General features: G+C 49.1%; 1 protein-coding gene across 1 annotated transcript in view; it reads left to right on the top strand.

Annotated features, from left to right (window-relative positions):
* The first annotated feature begins 21827 nt into the window (after positions 1 to 21827).
* Positions 21828 to 24534, top strand: part of wasf1 (WASP family member 1) — a 56142-nt gene continuing 53435 nt past the window's right edge. The window contains 1 exon segment of the mRNA XM_056294148.1: positions 21828 to 21891. Within this exon segment, the coding sequence (XP_056150123.1) occupies positions 21828 to 21891 (64 nt within the window).

Here is a 24534-nt window from a genome sequence, read left to right as displayed (position 1 = left end):
CATCCTGTCACGACTCAAGACGGCCATATTCAATTACAGACGTGCAGCTTTTCTATTAGGGCTTCCATAAGCCCTTGCTTGTCTCGCCATTTCCTCTGGGCGGCGTGAAGCAGCGGTGGAGAGGTAGTAGAGATGGTGGGCGATGGATTAAGGGAAAAGGCCAAAAGGAGAGTGAGCGCAATCAAATTTAAAAAAACAAATGCGATGGGTTGCACTGTCGTATCCATTGTCACAGGTCACTGCCTCCCACTCCCCCTCATCTCTCCTTTCACTCTCTGCAGTATACTGTGTAATAAAGCAGAAATACCGTGAAAGATAATCCTTTGGAAATGAATAAATAAATTTGTTTTAAAAAATAATAAATGAAATAATAAATAAACATAAATAAAAAATTAAGCAAGAAAAAAAGGGAGATAATTGGCAGGAGGAAAAAAATTTGAGAAGTAGGAAAGGTGGTGATAGGGGACGTAGCATATTTAGTTTCTTAATTTCTTTGACCAGTTTCTCAGCAGGGATGCACGTCCACATACAACAATACCGCCTTCAACCAGGAGCCAGTATTTGGGTATTCAGTTACTACTATTCACATGCATTTATAAAGCACTATTTTGTATTTGCATGTTGTCCGAGCACTGTGGTTGACTGGGAAACAAGCTTGCTCTTGGACGGAGTCATCTCATACCCTCAGTGCAGGACTCACTTCCCTCTCAGATGGGAAAATAGGAGCTGGATGCAAGCTTGATTTTATTTTTATTTTGTCTTGCATATTTCATGGAAAATGCCAGCCAAACCAAAAGCCTCAGTAAGGGAGCTTACAGTAAAATAACTGTACTCCCGAATGGTTTCAAAAGTGTTGTCGGTACACGTTTTACAGTATCAATCAAAGGACCCAGCCTCTTCATTATAGCATAAAATTGCCTTAGAATGGGGGTCACTTCAAGGACAGGAAAGAAGCAGCTACAAAGTAAATTTAGTGGAATGAGGAGCAGGTGGTTTAGTGGAAGTGCACACAGCTCCTCCTCTGATACAGACTTTTCCAGAGGGAATGTAAAGGTGTGTGTGTGTGTGTGCATGGGGGTGGGGTGGGCCGATTGTACTCTTCTATTCTCAGGCCTATGCAAACTGCGTTAGTTTTTTGCGGCATGGCGGTGGAAGAAAAACCAGGCTCAGAAGTCAGGGCCACTATAGAAAACGGTCAGACGCTGCAGCTTCTTAAGAAAAGAGACTTCCTTACATAAGCTCCTTCCATTTATAGGTGCGTGCCTATAGCAACTGTGAGTGTCTGGGCTGCTGTTACATAAGTCAAAGGGGATGGAAATTCTCAGCCACTGAATTTTGAATGTGGCTCTCAGATGTGTTGATAATGACGATGGGCTTTCCACCTTCCCTGTTCTGGCAATATCCATCGGCTTTAACCTTTTGCCCTCACTATGGGGCAACAGTATGCCATCCAAAATGTGCACAGGCGTGTGTGTGTGTGTGCACGCACGCCTCTACCTTTTTTTAACTCCATTTGTGTTCACTGGGAAACAAGATGGTGAATATGTGAATGTGATTCATTGCCTCAGAGCTCCTCAAGCGAGGCCAGCCAGCCAGTGCGCTTTTATGGACCAAATATGCCACGAGCTACTGACTGAACCAGCACAGAGTTGGCATGGAAGTCACCGACACTGGAGAGAAGAGAGAAGGCTAGCTCCGGACAGGGCTTAGCTCTGCAGCCTTGAACTAGGCAGGAAATTACAATGGATTCATAGATTGCATTTATCAGGCTCCTTTCAACACGAGGATCTGGCTTGGAGCCCCTTTGTTGGGAAGCATCCAACCCTCGTGAAGAGTCCTTGAACAAGCCAGCTAAAGCCATCAGCTTCAGGGTGTCTGCACCCTGCACTCTCACCTCCATGCTGAGGGGAGCGAAATGAAAAACTCTTCATGGTTGTCTAGCTCTCTTTTCTCTCATTCTAGTAGAATTAATAGATTGTTGTTGCTCTTGTTGTTACTATTATATGAAATTGCTATTGTTAAAGTATGTTTGATAATTAAGTCGAGACTGAAATTGTCATCACTCATAGTTAATTGTCATGTAATTTAATTCTTTCTCTCCTGAAAAAAAATGTATAAAAGATGTATGATTGTCTTTGAGTTGGTCTCCAGTGTTGTTTTCCACTGCTGCATTGAGTTCTTGATGAAGACTGCTAGTGTCCTGTTCTATTGTGCCAGGCACTCCAGTAACCACATATAGGGCACAGAATCGTAGGCTTACTTGTGGCCAATCCAGGCTGTGTGCAGGTTGGTCTGTTGGGTCATAGCATCTTGGGTGACTGCTCGATCAACCAGTAGAAATGGTCAACCAGTAGATGATGCAGTTGACCAGACCAAGGTGGTCTGGTCAACTGCACTTGCTCAAAAGATGCGGAGTGACAACACATGTGTGAGCTCAGTCACATGAGAGAGAGAGAGAGAGAGAGAGAGAGAGAGAGAGAGAGAGAGAGAGAGAGAGAGAGAGAGAGAGAGAGAGAGAGAGAGAGAGAGAGAGAGAGAGAGAGAGAGAGAGAGAGAGAGAGAGAGAGAGAGAGAGAGAGAGAGAGAGAGAGAGAGAGAGAGAGAGAGAGAGAGAGAGAGAGAGAGAGAGAGAGAGAGAGAGAGAGAGAGAGAGAGAGAGTGTGCATGTGCTAGCAGGTGGACTGCAGTAAGGATTGTCAGTGAATATTTTTTCAGGACTAATGGAGGCTCTTCAATAGGAAAAGAATGGATGGAGATGGGATGGGGGGTCTCTCTGATCTTTTAATTAGGTAAGCACTCTTTATTGATCCCTTCGCTCCCTCTCTCGCCCGGTCTCTCTCCCTGGCCTTTGGCGTATGGCATTAGAGATGTAATGCAAGAGGACACTGAAGCAGTTCAGACCAAGAACTTCCGTGTCTGTGGAGATGAGTGAGCTTATTATGGGCTTGCTGGAGGAGAGCCATCCTCCTTGGGCTTAAACAGTAAAAGCTGTGGCCCCCAGTGGGCTCCGTACCGCAGCACAGTGTGATATCAGAGGTCACATCAACGCCGAGTGTGGTTATGTAAATGTGAGCGGCAGCTCAGGGCGAGAGTCTTGTTTTGCCTCATACGCATGTCTCAGCCTCCGCAGGAGTGATATGTACTGACACACAGGCCCGGCCTCAACACTAAGACTGCTGCTGCCTCTTGCTCGCTCGCGCTCACTCTCTCTCGCTCTCTCTGTGTGTTCCTTTCCCGTTTCACTCTTTCCTCATCTGTTTATCCGTTCTCTCACCCCCCCTCTGCTTGTTTAACTTGTGCTATGGCTGCAAAGTTAGTGCAGACTCCTTCCACCATCAAGAATTAGGAACATTTATTTGTCATTTCATTCCATGAACCTGCACACATGAAATGAAACGAAATGTCGTTTCCCCCAGCCCACAGCAGTGCAACACAAAGACAAAAACACATGTTCAAACTACAAGAACACATATATCCAAACTACAAAAAACTACAAAACACATATAGCCAACATATTAAAAAAAAAAATCACTTCCGTGTCCTGTCAGACCGTCCTCAGTGTTTCTTCCTTGGGCGCAGCTCCAGTCAGGGCTGTGGTCCCTGGGCCCACCAGTCACAGCAGACCAAGCTCTCCCAGCCGATCCAATGCCAGCTGTCCCAGCCAGACACCCCCGACACACCTCCCTGCACCCACACGACGACACCAAAAACACAGTCAACATTAGGGGAGGCCACCACCAGACTGCCCTCAGTGTTAACGGAACCGCCAGTCTGCATGGGCTAGCAGTTAGCTTAGCCTGCCCTGCTTCCGCGTCCTGTCAGACTGCCCTCAGGGTTTACTCTTTGGGCACAGCTTCAGGCAGGGCCATGGTCCCTGGGCCCACAGGACAGCAGACCAGGCTCCCCCAGTGGATCCAGCACCAGCTCTCCCAGCCATCAAATGAAGACACAATCTTAGACGCAGACATGGACAAAGACACTGCATGGATTGTACTGGGTGAGGCCGCCTCAAACGTAGGTTCACGCCACCATCTTCCCACACCGGTATGGGTTGCAAACATGAATTTGTGCCGCCATCTTCCCACACCGGAAGCGATGTACTCATGATAGAAGCCCATTTCATGGCGTCTCTGTGTCTTAGTTGGAAATCAGCTCTGTTGGTTAAATTGGGACTTCTGAGAGACAAAGAGAGAGAGGGTTGTTTACCAGACCAGACATAGCCTAAAGGTCCAAAGGAAATGTTCCATTTGAAACACAAGTTAAACACACAAACATGGAAAATACTGGTTGGTTTGCAGTACATCCAAACTTGGGTTTTTGTTAAGGGTTAGTGCGAGGACATAGTCAACGCATGCATCTCCCATTGTTGAACCGGTGTTTTTCATATGCTTTGTTTCAGTAACATTTTGATAATCACCTGTGATGCAATATTTATAGGAATGTTTTTCTCCTATTCATTACTGAATGTTGCTCGTGTGGAAACTTTTATTTGCTCATGTGGAAACTTTTGTATTAGAAAAACAGAGACTTAGGGTGTCCGGGTAGCGTAGCGGTCTACTCCATTGCCTACCAACACCTGGATCGTTGGTTCGAATCCCTATATTACCTCCAGCTTGGTTGGGTGTCCCTACAGACACAACTGGCTGTGATGCGGGTATGTGTGTCCTGGTTGCTGCACTAGCGCCTCCTCTGGTAGGTCGGGGTACCTGTTCGGGGGGGGAGGGGGAACTGGGGGGGAATAGCGTGATCCCCCCACGTGCTACGTCCCCCTGGCGAAACTCCTCACTGTCAGGTGAAAAGAAGCGGCTGGTGACTACATGTATTGGAGGAGGCATGCGGTAGTCTGCAGCCCTCCCTGGATCGGCAGAGGGGGTGGAGCAGCGACCGGGGCGGCTCAGGAGAGTGGAGAGGAAAAAAAAAAAAGGGGGGGGGGACTTATCTGTCGATGAGACGGACAAGAAATAGTAGGCTGCAATGTTCAGGCAAAATAAAAGCCCACGCTGAGTAACTTGACAGCAAAAAAACAAAGAAAACACCCCAAAACAACATGTGGATATCTGGTAAAGCCACACTTTAGGGAAATGGAGAAGTTGAACTCTCCAATAGGAAGCTGTTACTGAGAAGGTGTGTGTGCATGTGTCAACAGCAGGACCGAGATGCAACGAGAGACGCACCATAGTGACTGTGACAAGGGCAAGATGACTCGGATATCGTCTCTCTCTCACACACACACATAGAGCCAGAGGTACAATGATGAGGGGGACGGGAGACAGGCCAGAAGTCCAGCTGGGAATGATAACAGGGAATTGTGTGGAACTGCTGATAAGAGCTACAGCTGATTCTACCGCAACGATGCTCTTAGTGGCATGCACTCTCTCAAATACACACACACACACACACTCATCAGAGAGCCTCCCCCTCCCCAACAACAGAGGGAACACCGTGGGTTTGAAATATGCCCACTGATAAGACAAAAACACACACAACCAATGGAAGACAAAAGGGGGAGCAAGAGGTTTTGTACCTACAGGAATAATTGGATTTTCTTCCTTTGACATGCAGAATGGAGACGAGCAGAGTCTCACAGTGCCCCCATGACGGCCAAAGGAGAGAGACGGACAGAGAGAGAGAGAGAGAGGTGCTTTTGTCTCCATCCTGTCTCTCCTATTGTAAAGCCATATCACCTTTACTGAAGACAAGAGATTGCTGGGGGCTTGATCTGAAGATTGAATCTTTATTGATGAGTTAAATGAATGTGTGTGTTGTGTGTGTGTGTGTGTGTGTGCGGGTGGGCACGCAGTTGGGTGGATGTAGAGCTGAATAGAAACGCTCCAGTTTTGACTGCGTTGCTGTTAAGAATCTCTCTCCCTCTCGCTCTCTCTCTCTCTCTCTCTCTCTCTCTCTCTCTCTCTCTCTCTCTCACTGTCCTTGTGCCTGTCTCTGTCACACACACACACACAGTCACACTCGGGTGCATACACACACATGCGCACACACACACACACACACGTACACACCCGTCATCTAGACACGGCGTGTGTAGCAAGTTAAGGGAACCTTTACTAACATGCTGCTGCCGCCATCTCCAGATCTCATCTAAATCCTCTGCACGACCGCGTGGCGGGTTTTGGCGAATCGATGCCGTTATTATTATTCGATGAAATGTCAGCATAAGTGGATGGCCTGAGCCTTAATTGAGTCAATCTTCTGGAGTGGTAAATACAAGATTGTTACACCGCACCTCACCTCCCTCTCCCCCACACACGGCGTAGGACGTCTCTCCCCTCCTACCACCCTAATTCTCCATTTCCATTTGCATGCAGAGAATGTTCACCCACCGTTTTGCCCAGCGGCGGGGTCTCTGCACGTAGCTGTCATGTAGGAGGGCTTCGCCTGTCACGTGACGAGACACGGGTCCCGTGATGCCCACGGGCTGACCTCTAGGCCTCTGGTGAACAGGCCATTTCCACATACAGGGGGGAAAAAAAAGCCCTGCGGGCAGTTGCCAGCCTACGTCCGCCTGTAATACAGTGGTCACGTTCTGTTGTCGTCGCTGTGCCAAAGCCAGCGTGTGTAGACGCACCGGCATTAAAGGTTAGCTATTACATGAGAGGTCCACCATGAAAAGCATGTGCTACCTGACCTGATAAGAGTGGCGGCACAAAATAAAAAAATTAAAAAAAAACATAATTTTTAAAAGATGGTAGATAAGTCCCTGATTGAAAAATGTTATCAATTCTATACATCAAGTCCTTGAATTTATGGTACGCTGTAATTTTTATTTATTTATTTATTTTTAATACATTTATTTCTAGTTTTTCCCCCTTATCCCACCCGATTAACCCAATGGCAAATGGTCGGAACTCTTGTTGAATAACCCCCCTGGCTCACGTTTCCACAGGAAGGAGATAGTCGTAATGCCAGCTTCCTTCAATCTCGTGTCGGCTTCTCTCGCTACTTTACACGCTGAAGCCTCGCGTGGATTGCGTTACCTTCAGGCTGCGAAGGAGATGTAGGGAGAATGCTTTCGGTTGCTCGGCTGCAGGCGCCCGGATGAGCCAGAGGGGTCGCTGGAGAACGACGAGTCCCCGAACACAACACCGATCTACACCCACTATCCCTTGGGTAAGGGTGGCCTAATGAATACCTTACCCCGTGGAAGCTCTGGCCGTGACCGGTTACGGTGAGTCTGGGGTACGAACCTCCCAGCCACATGACGAGCGGCTTGCAAGAACGGCGGTTTATTCCGCTCGGCCATCAGAGCGGCTTTTCCCCCCTTTTTCTCCCCAATTGTACCTGGCCAATTACCCACTCTTCTGAGCTGCCCCAGTCGCTGCTCCACCCCCTCTGCAAATCCGAGGAGGGCTGCAGACTACCGCATGCCTCCTCCGATACATGTGGAGTCGCCAGCCGCTTCTTTTCGCCTGACAGTGAGGAGTTTTGCCGGGGGGACGTAATGTGTGGGAGGATCACGCTATTACCCCTCAGTTCCCTCCCCCCGAACAGGTGCCCCGACCAACCAGAGGAGGTGCTAGGGCAGCGACCAGGACACACACCCACATCCGGCGTCCCACCCACAGACACGGCCAATTGTGTCTGTAGGGACGCCCAACCCAGCCGAAGGCAACACGGGAATTTGAACCGGCGATCCCCGTGTTGGTAGGCAGCGGAATAGACCGCCACGCTACCCAGACGCCCCTGGTACTCTGTATTTTTAAGTGTAAACGTTGCAACTTGATTCAAGAACCTTTTGGTATTGTTTTGAAAGGGGCATCTCAGCCGAAACGGTCAAACAAAAAACACTTCTCATTTATTTTTATCGTGACTTCATAATTAAACCGGGGTCGCATCTTGTCTTCATGTTTATTCTCGCCATTATCCCATGCCCGCTGGCACCACCACAGTCCTGCACACAGCAAGGGCACCTTCAGCAGACAACCAGCAGCCCAGGTCTGCCAACACTGTCTGCCCAGAACCGGCTCATTCATGCACAGCAACGAAATGGCGACATCTCAGACGCACCGGGGCTGGCCTACGAGACGGCTGCACAGCTGCCACCATGGCCACAGCCTTATCTGTCCATATTATACCCCACCCCCTCCCACATCCACCCTTGAGCCACAGCCAACTTCAACCCACTTTGTCTGTAATATCCTGAGTGGTTTGGTCAGTCTGCTATTGAGATGTAATTGACCTGGCTCAATTGGTGGTATTGTCTGGAACATGTGTATCATCAGACAGTGCTGCACACATCCACTAGTAGGAAAAAGTGTGGCCCTTTTTGTGTTTTAGTTTTTTTCTTCTTCTACGAAACAAAATAATGGTACTTTAGGAAAGATAAAAGGCATTCCGTGCTTTTCGTTGATGAAACTGATATCTTGATAGATGTGGCTTTAGCGCTATTGCACGATGACCTTCAGATGGTGATTTTATTTTCTTCTTCAAAAGAGAAATAAAGCCCAATATTACTTGGCCCAATGTTACCCTTGACACCCTATTGAGCCAAATGGTCTCTTTTTTAATAGGAGCTCCTCCCAGTTGTGATGTGGCCATCAGGTTATAGTCAGCGCTATCCAAAAAGCAGTGTGACTCTCATGGGCGTCCGGGTAGCATGGCGGTCTATTCCATTGCCTACCAACATGGGGATCGCCAGTTTGAATCCCCGTGTCACCTCCGGCTTGGTCGGGCATCCTTACAGACACAATTGGCTGTGTCTGCGGGTGGGAAGCCGGATGTGGGTATGTGTGTCCTGGTCGCTGCACTAGAGCCTCCTCTGGTTGGTCGGGGTGTCTGTTCGGGGGAGGGAGGAGGAACTGGGGAGAATAGCGTGGTCCTCCCACGCGCTACGTCCCCCTGGCGAAACTCCTCACTTGTCAGGTGAAAAGAAGCGGCTGGTGACTCCACATGTATCGGAGGAGGCATGTGGTAGTCTGCAGCCCTCCCCAGATCGGCAGAGGGGGTGGAGCAGCGACCGGGACGGCTCGGAAGAGTGGGGTAGTTGGCCGGGTACAATTGGGGAGAAAGGGGGGGGGGTGTGACTCTATCCCCACGTTAAACACACTTACTACTTTCTTTTTACAGTGTGCAAGTACATGAAAAGCTGGAGTACATTTTGTAGTGCAGTAGAACGCATGCATATAAGCTATACAGAGTTTGGAATCATTTATGTGATAAATGGTAAATGGACTGCATTTATATGGCACTTTTCGAGTCTACCGACCACTCAAAGTGCTTTACAGTGTACGCCTCACATTCATCCATTCACACACATTCACACACACATTCATACCCTGATGGCGGAGGCTGCCATGCAAGGCGCCAACCTGCTCATCAGGAGCGCTTAGGAGTTCAGCGCCGTCCTCAAGGACACTTCGGCACGCTCTCTTGGAGGAGTCGGGGATTGAACCAGCAACCTTCTGATTACTAGACAACCCGCCCTACCCCCTGAGCCACGCCGCCCCTGCAGATCATCCTCGGACCACGAGCTGTCAATTTTTGCGCCTTGCTCAAACGACTTGGATTGAACTAATGAGATGCCTCATCGATCTCCGCGGGGAAACTTTCTTCCTTTCCACAGAGGGGCCCCGTGTAGTTTGAGCGACAGCAAAGCCCCCGATAGTGTCGGCAGGGTTTCTAGTGTGTTGCCCAAGGACACTTCAGAAGGGTGAATGCTTTCCCAACACACTGACATAAAGATGGGGTCTCCATGCCCACAGCCCACCCTGCCACCCCAGCGCACGGTTGAATATTTCAGTGTTTTTCTGTGACCATACGAGCTTGTCGGGATCAATGCTCTTGCATTAATTTTTAATCTATGACTAAAAAGCCATTTTGTTCTTAGCTGTCACATACTGACGTGATCGAAAATGAAACGAGTGCTCGGATTGTGCTCAAAGGCTCGTAAGCAGTAAATCTTATCCAGGGATGTAAGGCTGTATACGCTCAAAGTAAACGGTGGTTCTGACATGTCGGCGCTGGTAAGAGTGCTTTAGTCTCTTACGGCTGTCAGATGGGAAGTGAAGAGTTATCAGAAAGAAGAAGGATAAACCATGGTTTACTGTGTCGTAGGGAATATCCGTACTTGGTTTGTTGTAATATAAAAAAAATTGCGTTATCAGTGTCGAAGCATATGTGAATATCAGAAGGAACTCGCTGCTGATGCTTGCGTCCCATTGGAGGGCAGGCCTTCCCCATTTGGCCTCTGGTCTGAACCACAGAACCTCTGGCCCGGACTCAGCCATTGATAGCAATAAGAAAAGATAATGCGTGCTCTTCCCCCTTTGCTCCCCACTTTCCTCATTTTCTACTGTGCTGCAGGCTCTTCTCTCTCTCTCTCTCTCTCTCTCTCTCTCGCTCTGCCCCCCGCCCCCCCTCAGTCTTTCTGCTTTGATTTTTTTACACATCCTTCCCTCTCTCTCTCTCTCTCGCTCTCTGTGGTTTTTATTAAAGTATTGTTGAAAATCAAATCTCTCTCTCTCTCTCTCGCTCTCTCTCTCTGCTCCTCCCCCCTCAGTCTTTCTGCTTTGATTTTTTTACACATCCTTCTCTCTCGCTCTCTCTCTCTGATCCTCCCCCTTTTCTCTACCCCCCCCGCTCTCTGCTCCCCACCTCTCTCGCGCTCTCTCTTTGCTCCCCCCTCTGCTCCCCCTCTCTCCGCTGCTCTCTCTGTGTCTCTCTCTGTCTCTCTGCTCCCCACTCCCTCTGTCTGAACATCGGCGGAGTTATAATGATGTCGTTTGTTCGGTGACGGATGATGAGTTAAGGTTTAGTAATGTTTTTAGATAATGTAACTTCTGTGTTATAAACAGTCTGTTTCTATGATTCTTTGTTTCAAAGCTGCTGTGAATTTGTGACTTTGTATTGAAGTTGGTTTTTTAAAAAGTAACAAAGTCTCTCTCTCTCTCTCTGTCTTTCTGCTTTGATTCCCCCCCCCCGCCCCCAAGCACACAACCACCTCTGGCTTAGCACAAAGGCATGGAAACTTTAACGTAATGAAAGCTGGAGGCCTTACGGTCAGAGCGCACAGCGCCCCTCACTTTCACAGAGGGGGGGAAAAAGGAAAAAGAAAAAAAGAGATAGGCCACATTCACACAAATGCACACGCGCCTGCTGTGATATGTAATGAGAAAGGGGACCCGGGTCCGTCTCCTGCAACAAAGCACAGTTGTGTATCCACAAGTGACGGCACCCTTTCAGTTTCTCTCAGCCCTGCCAAAGGGAGTGAATGGCAATGACTGGAACAGTGCAACTTTTATTTGGCAGGCGTGTGCACTTTATCTAAGTGTTTCGCCCTCCTAACAGACTTGTTCGCTGGCTTGAACATCACTACTGTGTTCTGGGCTTTGTATTTGTGTTTGTGCACCGTCGTGCTGCCATTTGTTTTGGGTAGATGTTTTTCTAGTAGTGTGTCGCCCCCCCCCCCCTCTTCTGAGCCGACAGGGGTTGCTGCAGCAGTAAGCGTGCACGCTTGTCCTTTGTGTCTGTTCGCACAACGAGGGAGTTGGTATAATGAAGTTTCCCTCACAGGCCGAACAAGCGCGGCTGCACAGCGCGAGCATGCAGACATTTATTATTGAGTGCCGAGCGTTCATTATTCATAACTGTCGGTTTCTGTGCACTCAGCAGATAAACTTGTGCGGAGTCTGTTTGTTCATTAGACACGCCACTCATCGATGTCGGCACACACACTGCCGCGAATGTTTAGTTGTGCACATCTACGGTGGGGATAAAATGTGTTTGCTAAATGAATGTCGAAAGCAATCTTATCTTTTTTTTTGTGTGTGCCGCATTACGATGTGGGCTGTGTCAGACTGTTTTTTTTTCTCCGTCCCCTCTCGCCTCGCCTCCGAAAAGAAGAAAAGCTTGGATTTCACCTGCATTCTTCCGTCTGCTAGAAGATGGAAAAAAAAAAAGAGGAGACGGTATAATGCTGGGCCTCCGCTATGTTAATAGTGCACATGATCCAGGCATCAAAAAGGCTTTCTGATAGCGGCAAAACATTGCCGTGCGTTTTATTTTTCTGAATACTGCAGCACATGTTTAGCCAGCTTTTGCAAAATAGTCTTGAACATATCTTAAAAACGTTGAGCCACAAATACGGTTCAGATTTGTACAAATCTGACTGCTGAGCAAATGTGACTGTAAGCCAGGGATGCAGTGCCGAGCCTGGATCCCTTGTTTAGCAGGCCCTTTCCAATACTTTTTCTCAAGCAATAAATGGTAACCTTTTGACTTCTCTGCAGTCAACGTTGTGATATGGATTTTCTTTTCTTTTTGCTCGGTTTGTGTGATTTTTTTTTTTGTTTTTTTTTTTTCTCATTTGGCATCGATCACATGCTTCTAGGTAGCAGAGCTGGCCGAGCTCTGCAGCAGCTCCTGAAGGCTGATGGCGGCTGCCAGGCTACGTGATTATGGACCAGAAGCTTTGCCAGCTAATGCCTGACTGCCTTCTGAACACCTGTGCATGCCGTGCCAGGATGCTCGCTATGATCAGCGTTGGCCAGGCGGAGAGTAGAGGCGCAGGATATGGTGTGAAATCGCTGCCTTGCCACATTTTCCTGCCTGCCTGTGACCACTTACTCTCTTCCTTGTGTAGTAGAAATGAGATGAAATTGAACCTTACAAACTGACAAGTGGTCTTAACTTACTACACTCCATATGGTTGTGTTTACTTAGCTTGCAAGACAGACACTGTGACCTGGGAAATATAATAAGGAAGCAAGTGGCATCCAGGTGGCGTTGCAGTCTATTCCATTGCCTACCAACATGGGGATCGTCAGCTCGAATCCCCGTGTTACCTCCGGCTTGGTTGGGCGTCCCTGCAGACACAATTGGCCGTGTCTGCGGGTGGGAAGCCAGATGTGGGTATGTGTCCTGGTCGCTGCACTAGCGCCTCCTCTGGTCAGTCGGGGGTGCCTGTTCGGGTGGGGGGGATTGGGGGGAATAGCGTGATCCTCCCATGCGCTACGTTCCCCTGGCGAAACTCCTCACTGTCAGGTGAAAAGAAGCGGCTGGCGACTCCGCATGTATCGGAGGAGGCATGTGGTAGTCTGCAGCCCTCTCCGGATCGGCAGAGGGGGTGGAGCAGCAACCGGGACGGCTCAGAAAATAGGGTAATTGGCCAGGTACAACTGGGGAGAAAAAAAGGGGGGGGGCAAGGAGCTGGGATCATTATACGTGTTATGTATATGGTTCGCAACAGGTTCCCTGCAAAGTTTGCACCAAAGCTAGTTGGCATAGCTGTCTCAGGCCAAGCCGCCATTGCTACTGGACTGCTGGGTGTATTTTTAGCCCCAACAACAAGAGGCCTGTGTGTGTTATAGCACCTCACTGTTGAGGCCCATAAAGTGTCATCTCACTGCTGAAGGGGTGCCGGCTGGTGCAGAATTTTAATTGGCAGACAGACACACCAGCACATGTTATGATACAGTCTGCCAATGTGATCTGCAGTGATGGGGAGCATGGGGCTCTGAAAGCTTGTAGAGTCAGTCCAAAGGGGATTTGTGTGTGTGTGTGTGTGTGTGTGTGTGTAATGGGGAGCATTGTTCTGGTAATAATATAGGCCTGGTATTTGCATAGTGCTTTGATGATAACTCCTGCCAACTTGATGCGTTGTTATCAGACAGGGAATTGCAACACCAAGAGTGTCAATCTTTGTGTGTATCTCTGTGTGTGCGTGTTTACATTATTGCATTATACATATGTGCAGAGGGGACCTTGTGCTGTGTTTTTCTGTTTTATCAGATTCTCCTGTCAGCTTTGACAGTCTATCTCACCAGCTGCATCACATTAAGCATTATGCGATGCCTTTTGTATGTGTGTGTGTGTGTGTGTGTGTTTTTGTGTGTGTGTGTGTGAACTGAGGTGTGGCATCCGATAAAGCTCTTCCTCCAGGAAGTAGAGCTCCAGTATCTAGCATCTCTCTCTATTTTATCCATTTGGTTGAAAGTTTCAGAGCTTCCCAAGGACGATGAAGTCCACTTCAATCTTGTACATGGTAAGGAAGCAAATTCAGCATTGTCTTATCTCTTGACAGAAATCGTCTCATCTTTGTTGACTTTTTTTTCTTTCTCTCTCTCACACAAATGAATTCCCATTTCATTCCTTAAGTTCTAATCAAAGTGAAAATGGGGGGAGCAAATAGCATTTAAAATTTTATATTTTCCTCTTTATAAAAGCAAAAGAGCAGGACTTAATTTTCTTCCCTTGTTCTGCCTCTAGAGTCAGATTGAAATAGTCTCCCATCATGCACCAGTGAGACAAAACAGTGCTTCCCTTGATACGTTTTGAGTTGCACAAAGTACAATACTTGTTCTCTTTTTTCTTTTTCTTTTTTTTGACTTCTTGAGAAAATGAGCTGCAGAAGATGCACTGAACTGAATATTTGAATCGCTGATGTAAACCAGCTGCTGCAGCGGTTCACCAATTTGATGCTTCCTCCCTCTGCCATTGGTGGATGTTGCCCTGCCAAGAACCCCGATTGGCTGCCTCACTGTTTTTGTGTTGGCTGCTTTTCATGGCCCGGGGCGAAAACCAGTGCCGATATGCTGTAGTGACCGTTTATTGGCAGGTCGTTCTCAGGTTTACAGGAGAAAACTAGCAAAGGCTAATTCAAATAAGAACAGAACACAAACATACTGAAAATGTTACTTCAGTGTATGCAGGAGGTGCTGATGGGTAGCTGAACAGTGCTTCATGGTCACACAATGAATACTAAACTCGATTCAAATGAACTTCTAAGTATACTGGGGCGTCCAAGTAGCGTAGCGGTCTATTCCATTGCCTACCAACATGGGGATCGCTGGTTTGAATCCCCATGTTACCTCCGCCTTGGTCAGGCATCCCTACAGACACAGTTGGCCTTGTCTGCGGGTGGGAAGCTGGATGTGGGTATGTGTCCTGGTCACTGCTCTAGCGCCGCCTCTGGTTGGTCAGGGTGCCTGTTCGAGGGGAAGGGGAATGGCATGGGCCTTCCTTGCGCTATGTCCTCCTGGTGAAACTCCTCACTGTCGGGTGAAAAGAACCGGCTGGTGACTCCACATGTATCAGAGGAGGCACATGGTAGTCTGCAGCTCTCCCCGGCTCGGCAGAGGGGGTGGAGCAGCAACCGGGACGGAGTGGAAGAGTGGGGTATTTGGCCGGGTCCAATTGGGGAGAAAAGGGGGGGAAATCCAAAAAAAAGAAAAAAGAAAGAAAAAATGGAAGACCCTCAGCTTATATTTCTGTGCTGAATCCCCCCCCCCACCTCCTCTGAGTGAGCGAGGACAGAAGTGAGGACACTAGTGCAGAAGGTGCTCACCTGAACGTGACATCCCTCCTGCTTGTGAGGGGGTCGGCATGGCAAATCGAGGATGTGTAGTACTTGGCGATAAACTCGAGTACCTGGATGACTGAGATGAATTTACTCAGAGGTAGTACTGGGTTGTGTGTGTGTGTGTGTGTGTGTGTGTGTGTGTGTGTGAGAGTATGTGTGTCGTCACCATCCAACAGGTATTGAATCACAGCTCTGTGCCCTGTGAGGGACTTCTCCTCTTTGTTGGTCCAGTGAGAAAATCATCTCTGTGAACGATTCAGGCCTTGAATTTAAAATCACTTCTGAGAGGACTCTGCTCCTTGTTGGCGAAGGCCTTGCCCATTTTAATCCACTTCCAGTCACCGACCAACCCCACCCTCCCTTGTTAGTTTGGTCTCCCACTCATGCCCCACTCTAGTCCTTCTCCTCACACCTCCTTCTCTGATTTTATGAATCCAGCAACAGCAATGCAATTTTTCCGAGTTTATCTGTGCACTTCAGTTTTCGTGACACATCGTCTCTGTGCGTAGCTATCATTAGATCACTGCTCTCACGCATCGTTCTGGTTGCTTTTCTGTGTCACAGCTCTCTGTGGTGTTGTGTGAACTGCATATATATTTGGTGGCAAAGCTATGGATTGAAAACATCGGGAAGGGGCGTCCGGGTAGCGTGGTGGTCTATTCCGTTGCCTACCAACACGGGGATCGCTGGTCCGAATCCCCATGTTACCACCGGCTTTGTCGGGCGTCCCTACAGCCACAATTAGCCGTGTCTGCGGGTGGGTATGTGTCCTGGTCGCTGCACTAGCGCCTCCTCTGGTCAGTCAGGGCGCCTGTTCAGGAGGGGAGGGGGAACTGGGGGGAATAGCGTGATCCTCCCACACGCTACGTCCCCCTGGTGAAACTCCTCCCTGTCAGGTGAAACGAAGCAGCTGGTGACTCCACATGTATCAGAGGAGGCATGTGGTAGTCTGCAGCCCTCCCTGGATCGGCAGAGAAGGTGGAGCAGCGACCGGGACGGCTCGGAAAATAGGGTGATTGGCTAAGTACAATTGGGGAGAAAAAGAGGGGGGAAAAAGGTCGAAAAACAAAAACATCAGGAGAGGTGCTTGTTTGCATGTGTGTGTGTGTGTGTGTGTGTGTGTGTGTGTCGCCGTGTGTGAGCCTTCATCGCGGTGCATTAGGGGTCAGCTATCTCCACACAGTCTTCCACATAAAAGGTCCTTGACCTGCTCCCTGCGGAGGGGGTCTCTGGCCCTATTGTGTCAGTGGTGTGAGTGAGTAAACGCTCTATCAAGATTCATTAGAGACTCTCGTTGGACATATTGTCCCGAGTGCAATGAGCCGCACCAGTGGAGGCCCCCTAAGCTCCCCAGGCACGTGTGGGCCATCTAGCTGCTTTGTGTCCTGCACAATGCACGACTGCTTTTTGATCTTGCTCACCCTCTCTATCTCTCCCTCTCTCTACCTCTTATACCGCATTCTTTCACTATTTTCCCATCGCCAGTACCCCCTGATTTAGGGTCAATCACTCCTCCCGTCTTCTGCTGTTCACTTCATCCCCTGGGATATTGTAAAAATGCCTAGTGACATCCCATTTCAGCCGTTGCTATGGTGATAGGTGACAGCAGGAAGCACCACCTAAGATGAATGGACCATAAAGAAGGTTGGCAGAGGTGTTTGTGTGTGTGTGTGTGTGTGTGTGTGTGTGTTGAAAGGAGGGCATGTGTGTGCTCATAGTCTGAATCGGAGAGTAGAGAGACAGAAAATTCAAACAATGCTAAATGATATTTTGTGCAATCTGCCCTGATCGCCGACTTCTAAAAGGTCATGTAGGCAACAATGGGGGTCCTGTATTTCACCTGAAGTACATATTTAAGTCCCTGAAGGAGGTAAAAAGTTAGCCTCCTGCACAAGGATAGAAGCGGTTGCAAAGACAGGAGTCTAAAAAGCGAGAGAGGAATCGGCTGCAGTGAATTAGTGCTAAATGGGAAACGGAAGACGTTGATTTTCTTTGTGTTAAATACCTTTCAACGAGCCGTGATTGTGCTGAATCATTGGAAATCTGACACCGAGTAATCACTTGGAAGCCGTGAATGCCTTGTTAGCTCTCAGCCCCCGATAAAGCTATTGTGGAAAAGCAGCAGCCAGCCAGCCGCCTGCATTTCAGGTCCATGATCAGAACGAACCATTAGCTGAAAACATCATGGTGTATGGCGTATGTCCTCGCTCTGCTTCCCCCTTTTGTCTGGCTCGAGAGGTTCAATACCTGTGTTTCCGTACATGACAAGACTAACTTCTGGAAGTAATCGGTTTAAAGCAATATTTCCATACTGTTTAAAAAAAAACTGATTACACCAGTACCTGGGTATTTGTTTGGTGTGAGGTACGTCGGTAGTAACCAGTGGTAGTAACGTGCTCTTGAACGGGCAACGTTAACTCCGTCCTGAACCACTGCGGTCAGGTTGCACTTAAAATCCATCATAGCACAGTTTCATTTGAAATCACGGCGGTTTGACTTTGAAATGTTTTTGCAGCCTCAGGATCAGCTCCTAGTGTTTGCTCTGAGGTGACACGCGAGAGCTGGTTCAGCGTTTTCGTTTCTTTCTTTTTTTTTTACTTTTCCCCCCTTTTTCTCCCTGGTTGTACCTGGCCAATTGTCCCGGTCGCTGCTCCACCCCCTCTGCTGAGCCGGGGGAGGGCTGCAGACTACCACATGCCCCCTCCGATACATGTGGAGTCGCCAGCCGCTTCTTTTCACCTGACAGTGAGGAGTTTCGCCAGGGGAACGTACCCCGTGGGAGGATCACGCTATTCCCCCCCGGTTCCTCCTCTCCCCTGAATGACTGACCAGAGGAGGCGCTAGTGCAGCAAACAGGACGCATACCCACATCCGGCTCCCCACCCGCAGACACGGCCAGTTGTGTCTGTAGGGACGCCCGACCAAGGCGGGGGTAACACGTGGATTCAAACCAGTGTTCCCCGTGTTGGGAGGCAACGGAATAGACCGCTGCGCCACCCGGACGCCCGGTTTGGTGTTTTCTCATTAAGCGTTTGGTGTTGTCGGGAAGGTCGGGGGAGAGCAGCCTGGGAACTCCTCGCGGGTGCCAGAAGCCTTTGTTTGGTAATTGCACCTCGTTAATTCTGGTTTTCGTTTCCGTCGAGGCCTCTCAGTTTGCGACTCCTAGAGGGTTGCATTTCTGGATATTTCTCACCTTGTTAGTAGATTCTCTGCTCAAGTTCTCTCTCCCTTCCTCTAATCTGTACCTTCATCCCCTCATTTCACTCAACTCCCTCTGTGTTCTCTCCCTCTCTTCTTTTCCCTCGCTTCCTCCTGCTCTCCTTTTCGTCTTCTCTCCCTCCGTCGTTCACTACCCACTTCCATCCCTCTCAGGGTGTTTGTGTCACGGAGGCTTGTGTGGTGATGCAGTGCCTCTGCCAGTTTAGCACGTGTATTGACCAGGCGATGGGGAAAACAGAGGAGCAGTTAAAGGAGGATTTAGAGGCTGTGGCGAAGCAGATGAAATAGGTTGGATCAGAGACATACGCTCCGTGTATGGTCTGAGCAGGCCATCCCGCCTGGTTACCTCGGCAGCTGAGACAGCGGCTGAATTGATGTCTGTTTGAAGGCTACTTCATAACCCGGTCTTTCCCTTTCCATAGCCCTTAGTGGGCGGTCCGCCCACCTGACATTGGAAGCCGTCCATTAATACAAACCCCTACTAGTGACCCTCCCCCCAGGAAAGAATTAGGCCTACGTGTTCTCAGGAAACTGCTCTGCACCGTTTCGTATGACAATGTGGTAACTCTCTTGTTTCTCTTATTTCCAAAGCTCAAAGTCATATTGCCATTTTGATACAACAAAATGTACAGCCTATTTCAAATACACGAGTTGATGGCTATAGTTGTTGTTGAGTTGGACTGTCCCATAAAAAAACGTGGCACATAAATAAATAAATCAATAAATATATGCAAAATATGATGAGGGTTATCGCAATGGGCTCACCTTTCCAGGTACTCGCCCGTATGCCATCTGTGAGCCAGTGGCGCCGCTCTCCTTCTGTCCCTCCCTCAAGGCACCTCCTTCCAAACTGGGCTGAGCCGAGTGGCCTCTGCAGGTTTTCGGTGGCCTGGTGGTTAGTGCTGTTGCCTCACAGCAAGAAGGTCCTGACTTCGAACCCCAGGTGGTCCCAGGTCCTTTCTGCATGGAGCGACGCCCCCCCCCCCCCGGCATAACTTCTCACTGTCAGGTGAAAAGGCGCGGCTGGTGATTCCACAGGTGTCGGAGGAGGCATGCGGTAGTCTGCAGCCCTCCCCGGATCGGCAGAGGGGGCTTGAGCAACGACCGGGATGGCTCAGAAGAGTGGGGTCATTGGACGGATACAATTTGGGGGGGGGGACTAGCTACTCCAGGTTGTTGACTTTAGATCGTGCTTGCTTGGCATGTATGCAAAATAGCATCATGGCAACACGGCAGGCCAGACAAGTAGCTGTCTAACACACAGGTGAACCGAGGGAGCAGTGAGCAATCTGCTTTCATCACGACCTTCTGCGTCTGCCAGTGCTGCCGCGACGCCATTCATTTAATACACACCACCCGCATCAACATGTGGGTCCTGAATGACCCGAACACTCCTGGTTTTACCTGTCCGTCAGTCGGTCCTTTTTATCTGACTAACCGAAGAACAGCAGGGGCACAAGATGGAAAAGCCCTGCCCTGATGGTGCCCCATGACGTTTTGCTCGGGAGAAGCATTGCAAACTGTGGTTGCGCAAACTCAAACCCGTGATTGCAGTTGCACTTCATCGGTGTCTGGAGGAAAAAATACACGCAGACAGATAGGTAGGCGAAAGGGAACTCAGTTCAAGAAGTCTCTCATTTTGATTGTGGTTTTGCAGTGTCTACATTTTTGGGGAGCAATTCCCTCAATCATTCTTTCTCTGCATTTCAGTAAGCAGTTCACTGCATACTACACATCTCTCAGAAGGAAGATGAGCGAAACGATTAATTAAGGATTTCACATGGCAACCCATGAGAGCTGTCAGAGCAGGCAGTCTCAGTGGATCAATGGTGTGTGTGTGTGTGTGTGTGTGTGTGTGTGTGTGTGTGCTGCTTACAAAGATAAGGCTCTCTTTTCTCCTGATGATAGAAAAGCCTTCATTCAACTTAACGGTGTGTCCAGTCAGAGCTAGCATGCATTCTGCCATCAGTAATGACGGCCATACACACACACACACACACACACACACACACACACACACACACACACACACACACACACACGGGTGTGCTGTCACTCACTAGTGAATAGTGAATTGACTGCAGCGAGATCTTCTTCTTGCAGCTTGTTCCCTGTTTTTCAGGGGTCGCCACAGCAGATTTTACAGTTTCCACCAGGACCCTGACTGCAGCAAGATGCTCGGAAGAAATTTTGAAAAGCAAAAATTTACAATCTCTTCCACTGTATGCAGTCAGCAGTAGTTTGCTGCCACATTATAGCAAAAAAACAACACGCAGCACGTAACCTAGCCCACCTCGGAAAGCAGAAAGAGGTTTAGTGTTGGTGCTTCTTCATGATCGTGATAGATTCTCCTGAGCGTCAGGATGATACACGTGCAGAACAAGGACAGGGTGTCTAGCTAAAACATCTCCAAACGCCGTTGTGGAGGATATGCTGTTGCACTCCCCGCCCCCCTCTGGTCCCCCCCGCCCCCCGTCCCATTGTAAAAACAGCTGAAACACGTGGCCTCCGTATGTGAGGAGCTGACCCCCCCTCCCCACCACCACCACCACCACCACCCACCCCCGGCCTTCGTCCAAAAACGCTTGTGTGTTTTCCATTTGTGTCGGCGTTCTCCCACTCGGATCTGAGTGCATTTATTTTTGTCGATTTTGTTTCCCTTTTTTGTCTTTCTCCATCTCCAGCAGGACGAAGAAGAAGAAGAAAAGATTAAAAAAAAGCAAACAGAAAACGTTCTTTATGAGCATCAGAAACAGCTTGTATGACGCAGGAGGTAGGAGGAAGACGGGTGAGAGGACTGCACGTTTCCTCTTGTGGTGAGATGGAGGGAGGAGGGAAGGATTGAAGATCTCATAAAAAGAGGAGGCCATAGCTGGAGGAGGTGGGGTGGACATAAAAAAACGGTAAAGCTCATCCGTGCGGACAGAACGATCCATCAAGTGTGTTGGCGTTATAACGCCAGAGTGTGCGCGGAACAAAGGGGAAGCCAAGAGTTGCCGCCGCCGTCGCCGCCGCCTCATTTGTCGTTCGGCTGCGTAGCTCGTGTGGCTGTCCGTCTCATTATTTGTCCGTCTCTCATCTGTGCTCGTCCGTCTTCCTAGTTGTCCCATTTGGGACGGAGTGTACCCTTTCATTTTTAAATGGGGAGATCGCTTCCATGTCCTCGTTTTTGAGGGTCTACAGCTGTCCTGATGAAAACTGGCTGTGGTTTTGTGAGTGTGTTGTTCGGGGGCGGCGGGGCGACTGGTTAGCGGGTGAAAGGACGCGGTTTGAGTTCCCACCTGCGCTGGGAGAAATGGCGCCTCGGGAGTTAAACCACCGCGAGTCAACAGGTGGTCCCAATCATGAGGCGTGTGCTCGTGAGTGTGCATGGACAGGTAGGGATGTGTGTGTGTGTGTGTGTGTGTGTGTGTGTGTGTGTGTGTGTGTGTGTGTGTGTGTGTGTGTGTGTGTGAGCGAGAAGGGGGGAGAGAGGGGAAGATTGAAAGGGGAAGAGGCCGTCTTTGTAATTTCAGACGTGGGCAGTGAATTGATGCTCTGTTTGGGTTGGTGTCACAACATCATCCCTCAGACACACTCACACACTTATACACACTTAGACACACTTATACACACACCTCACACAAACCTCTTTAACAAAAGCTCAGACAAGAGTGCGTTCTCAGCCTTCCCTTTTACGGGCAAAGAGGTTTCTTTTTTGTGAGACGCTTTTGACATGAATCACCACGACAAAGACACACACACACACACACACACACCTACATCATACAATCATACACATACACATCACACAGACACGTTCACACACACATCATGCACACACATCCACATCATTCACAACACACACATCCACATCCACATCTCACACACATGCACATCTACATCATACAATCATACACATACGCATACACACACAATACACATTCACATCACACACATCATGCACACACACACACACACATACACATCACACAGACACGTTCACACACACATCATACACACACACACATACATATACATCCACATCACACACACACACCTACATCATACAATCATACACATACGCATACACACATACACAATCCACATCACACACACATTCACACACACATCATACACAAACACACATATACACACACATGCACATCACACTCACACACATTCACACACACATACACATCACACACATGCACATAGACACACATACACATCATACACACACACACACACGCACACACATGCACATCCAAATCCCACACACATGCACACACACATCATCCACACACAAGCACACATCCACATCACACACACACACACATCATCATCCACATCATACACACACATCATCCACACACAAGCACACATCCACATCACACACACACACACACACACACACACACACATCATCCACATCATGCACATACACACACACACACACACACACACATCATACACACACTCATACACACACACATCATCCACATCATACACATACACACACACACATCATCCACATCACACACACACACACACACACTGCAGCCCCCTATAGCTGGGCTTTTTCTTCTCCATCCTACATTTTGTGGACACGGTCAATAATCATGTTTATTTCTGCATAACGGCGATGTCACTAAGAATACCACCAGATATTAAAAGCTGTGGTCCTCAATTAAACTTTAATCGTGGAGCGCGTTTTTAATGAGAACCTCTCTCGCTCTCGCTCTCTCTCTCTCTCCCCCGCCCAGTAAATCAGTCTGTCCTTTCGAGTACCTGATCTGCACGTCATTGCCCACACTCTAATTTATGGGAGCATCTGTGATAAATGAGAGAGAGGGAGAGAGCGAGAGAGAGAGAGATGGTGTTGTTAGAATGATGAACTGATTGTGTTATCTGGGGCTTTGTGCCATTAGACGGGGTAACACAGCCTTACCTCCTCGACAGGCCGTCTTCCCTTCACACTCCCACGTCTCTTTCATCCTGCCCCCGTCATCCCGCGTGTCCGCCCGCCGGCACCACACCGCCCCTCTCCTCTTGTTTCACTGTACAGCCTGCAGTGCCGTTTGACTAAAAGGTCTGCTTTTAGCCGAGTTAGAGGAAAAGCCTTGTTTGTTTTCTGCTGTGCCGCTGAATGTTTTCGACAGTTGGTTGTGGGTTTTTAATAGACCGAGCTGGTGTCATGGAACTTGCTCCGCTAATGAAGGGCCTCACAAGACATGGAAAACAGTTGTTGTTGTTTTTTCACGATAGCACACATAATGAATCGTCATGTTTTTTTTTTCTTCTTCCATACCATCTCTGCTTTATGTCTCTATCACACACCTGACTTGTCCTCCGGGCACGCCCTCCCCCCCGGATTTGTCACATCCTAGCTCCAGTCTGTCCCTTCTCTACGTGCTCTCTCACCTTTGCAGTGTTGACACCGCCGGGAAAGGTGTGCATCCCCACATGGGTGGCTATGGAGGTTGTGTCAGGAAAGTGTCTCGGCGGGGCGTCCGGGTAGCATAGCGGTCTATTCCGTTGCCTATCAACGCGGGGATCGTTGGTTCGAATCCCCGTGTTACCTCGGACTTGGTCGGGCGTCCCTACGGACACAGTTGGCCGTGTCTGCGGGGGGGAAGCCGGATGCGGGCATGTGTCCTGGTAGCTGCGCTAGTGCCTTCTCCGGTCGGTTGGGGTGCCTGTTTTAGGGGGGGGGGACTGTGGGGGATCTGATTCTGATCCTCCCACATGCTACGTCCCCCTGGTGAAACTCCTCACTGGCAGGTGAAAAGAAGCGGCTGGTGACTCCACATGTATCGGGGGAGGCATGTGGTAGTCTGCAGCCCTCCCCGGGTCGAGCAGCGACTGGGACGGCTCGGAAGAGTGGGGTAATTGGCCAAGTACAATTGGGGAGAACAAGGGGAAAGAAGAAAAAAAGTCTCTCGCCGCCACTCGAACTGGATATCTGTTTATCTTGTCCACATTATTGACGATAAAGTCTGATAGGCGTGTTTTTTTTGGGG

The sequence above is a fragment of the Lampris incognitus genome, chromosome 15 (assembly GCF_029633865.1).
Source record: "Lampris incognitus isolate fLamInc1 chromosome 15, fLamInc1.hap2, whole genome shotgun sequence".
Classification (NCBI taxonomy): Eukaryota; Metazoa; Chordata; class Actinopteri; order Lampriformes; family Lampridae; genus Lampris; species Lampris incognitus.
Note: the sequence above shows the minus strand (reverse complement) of the source record. Positions and strands in the feature narration are given on the sequence as shown.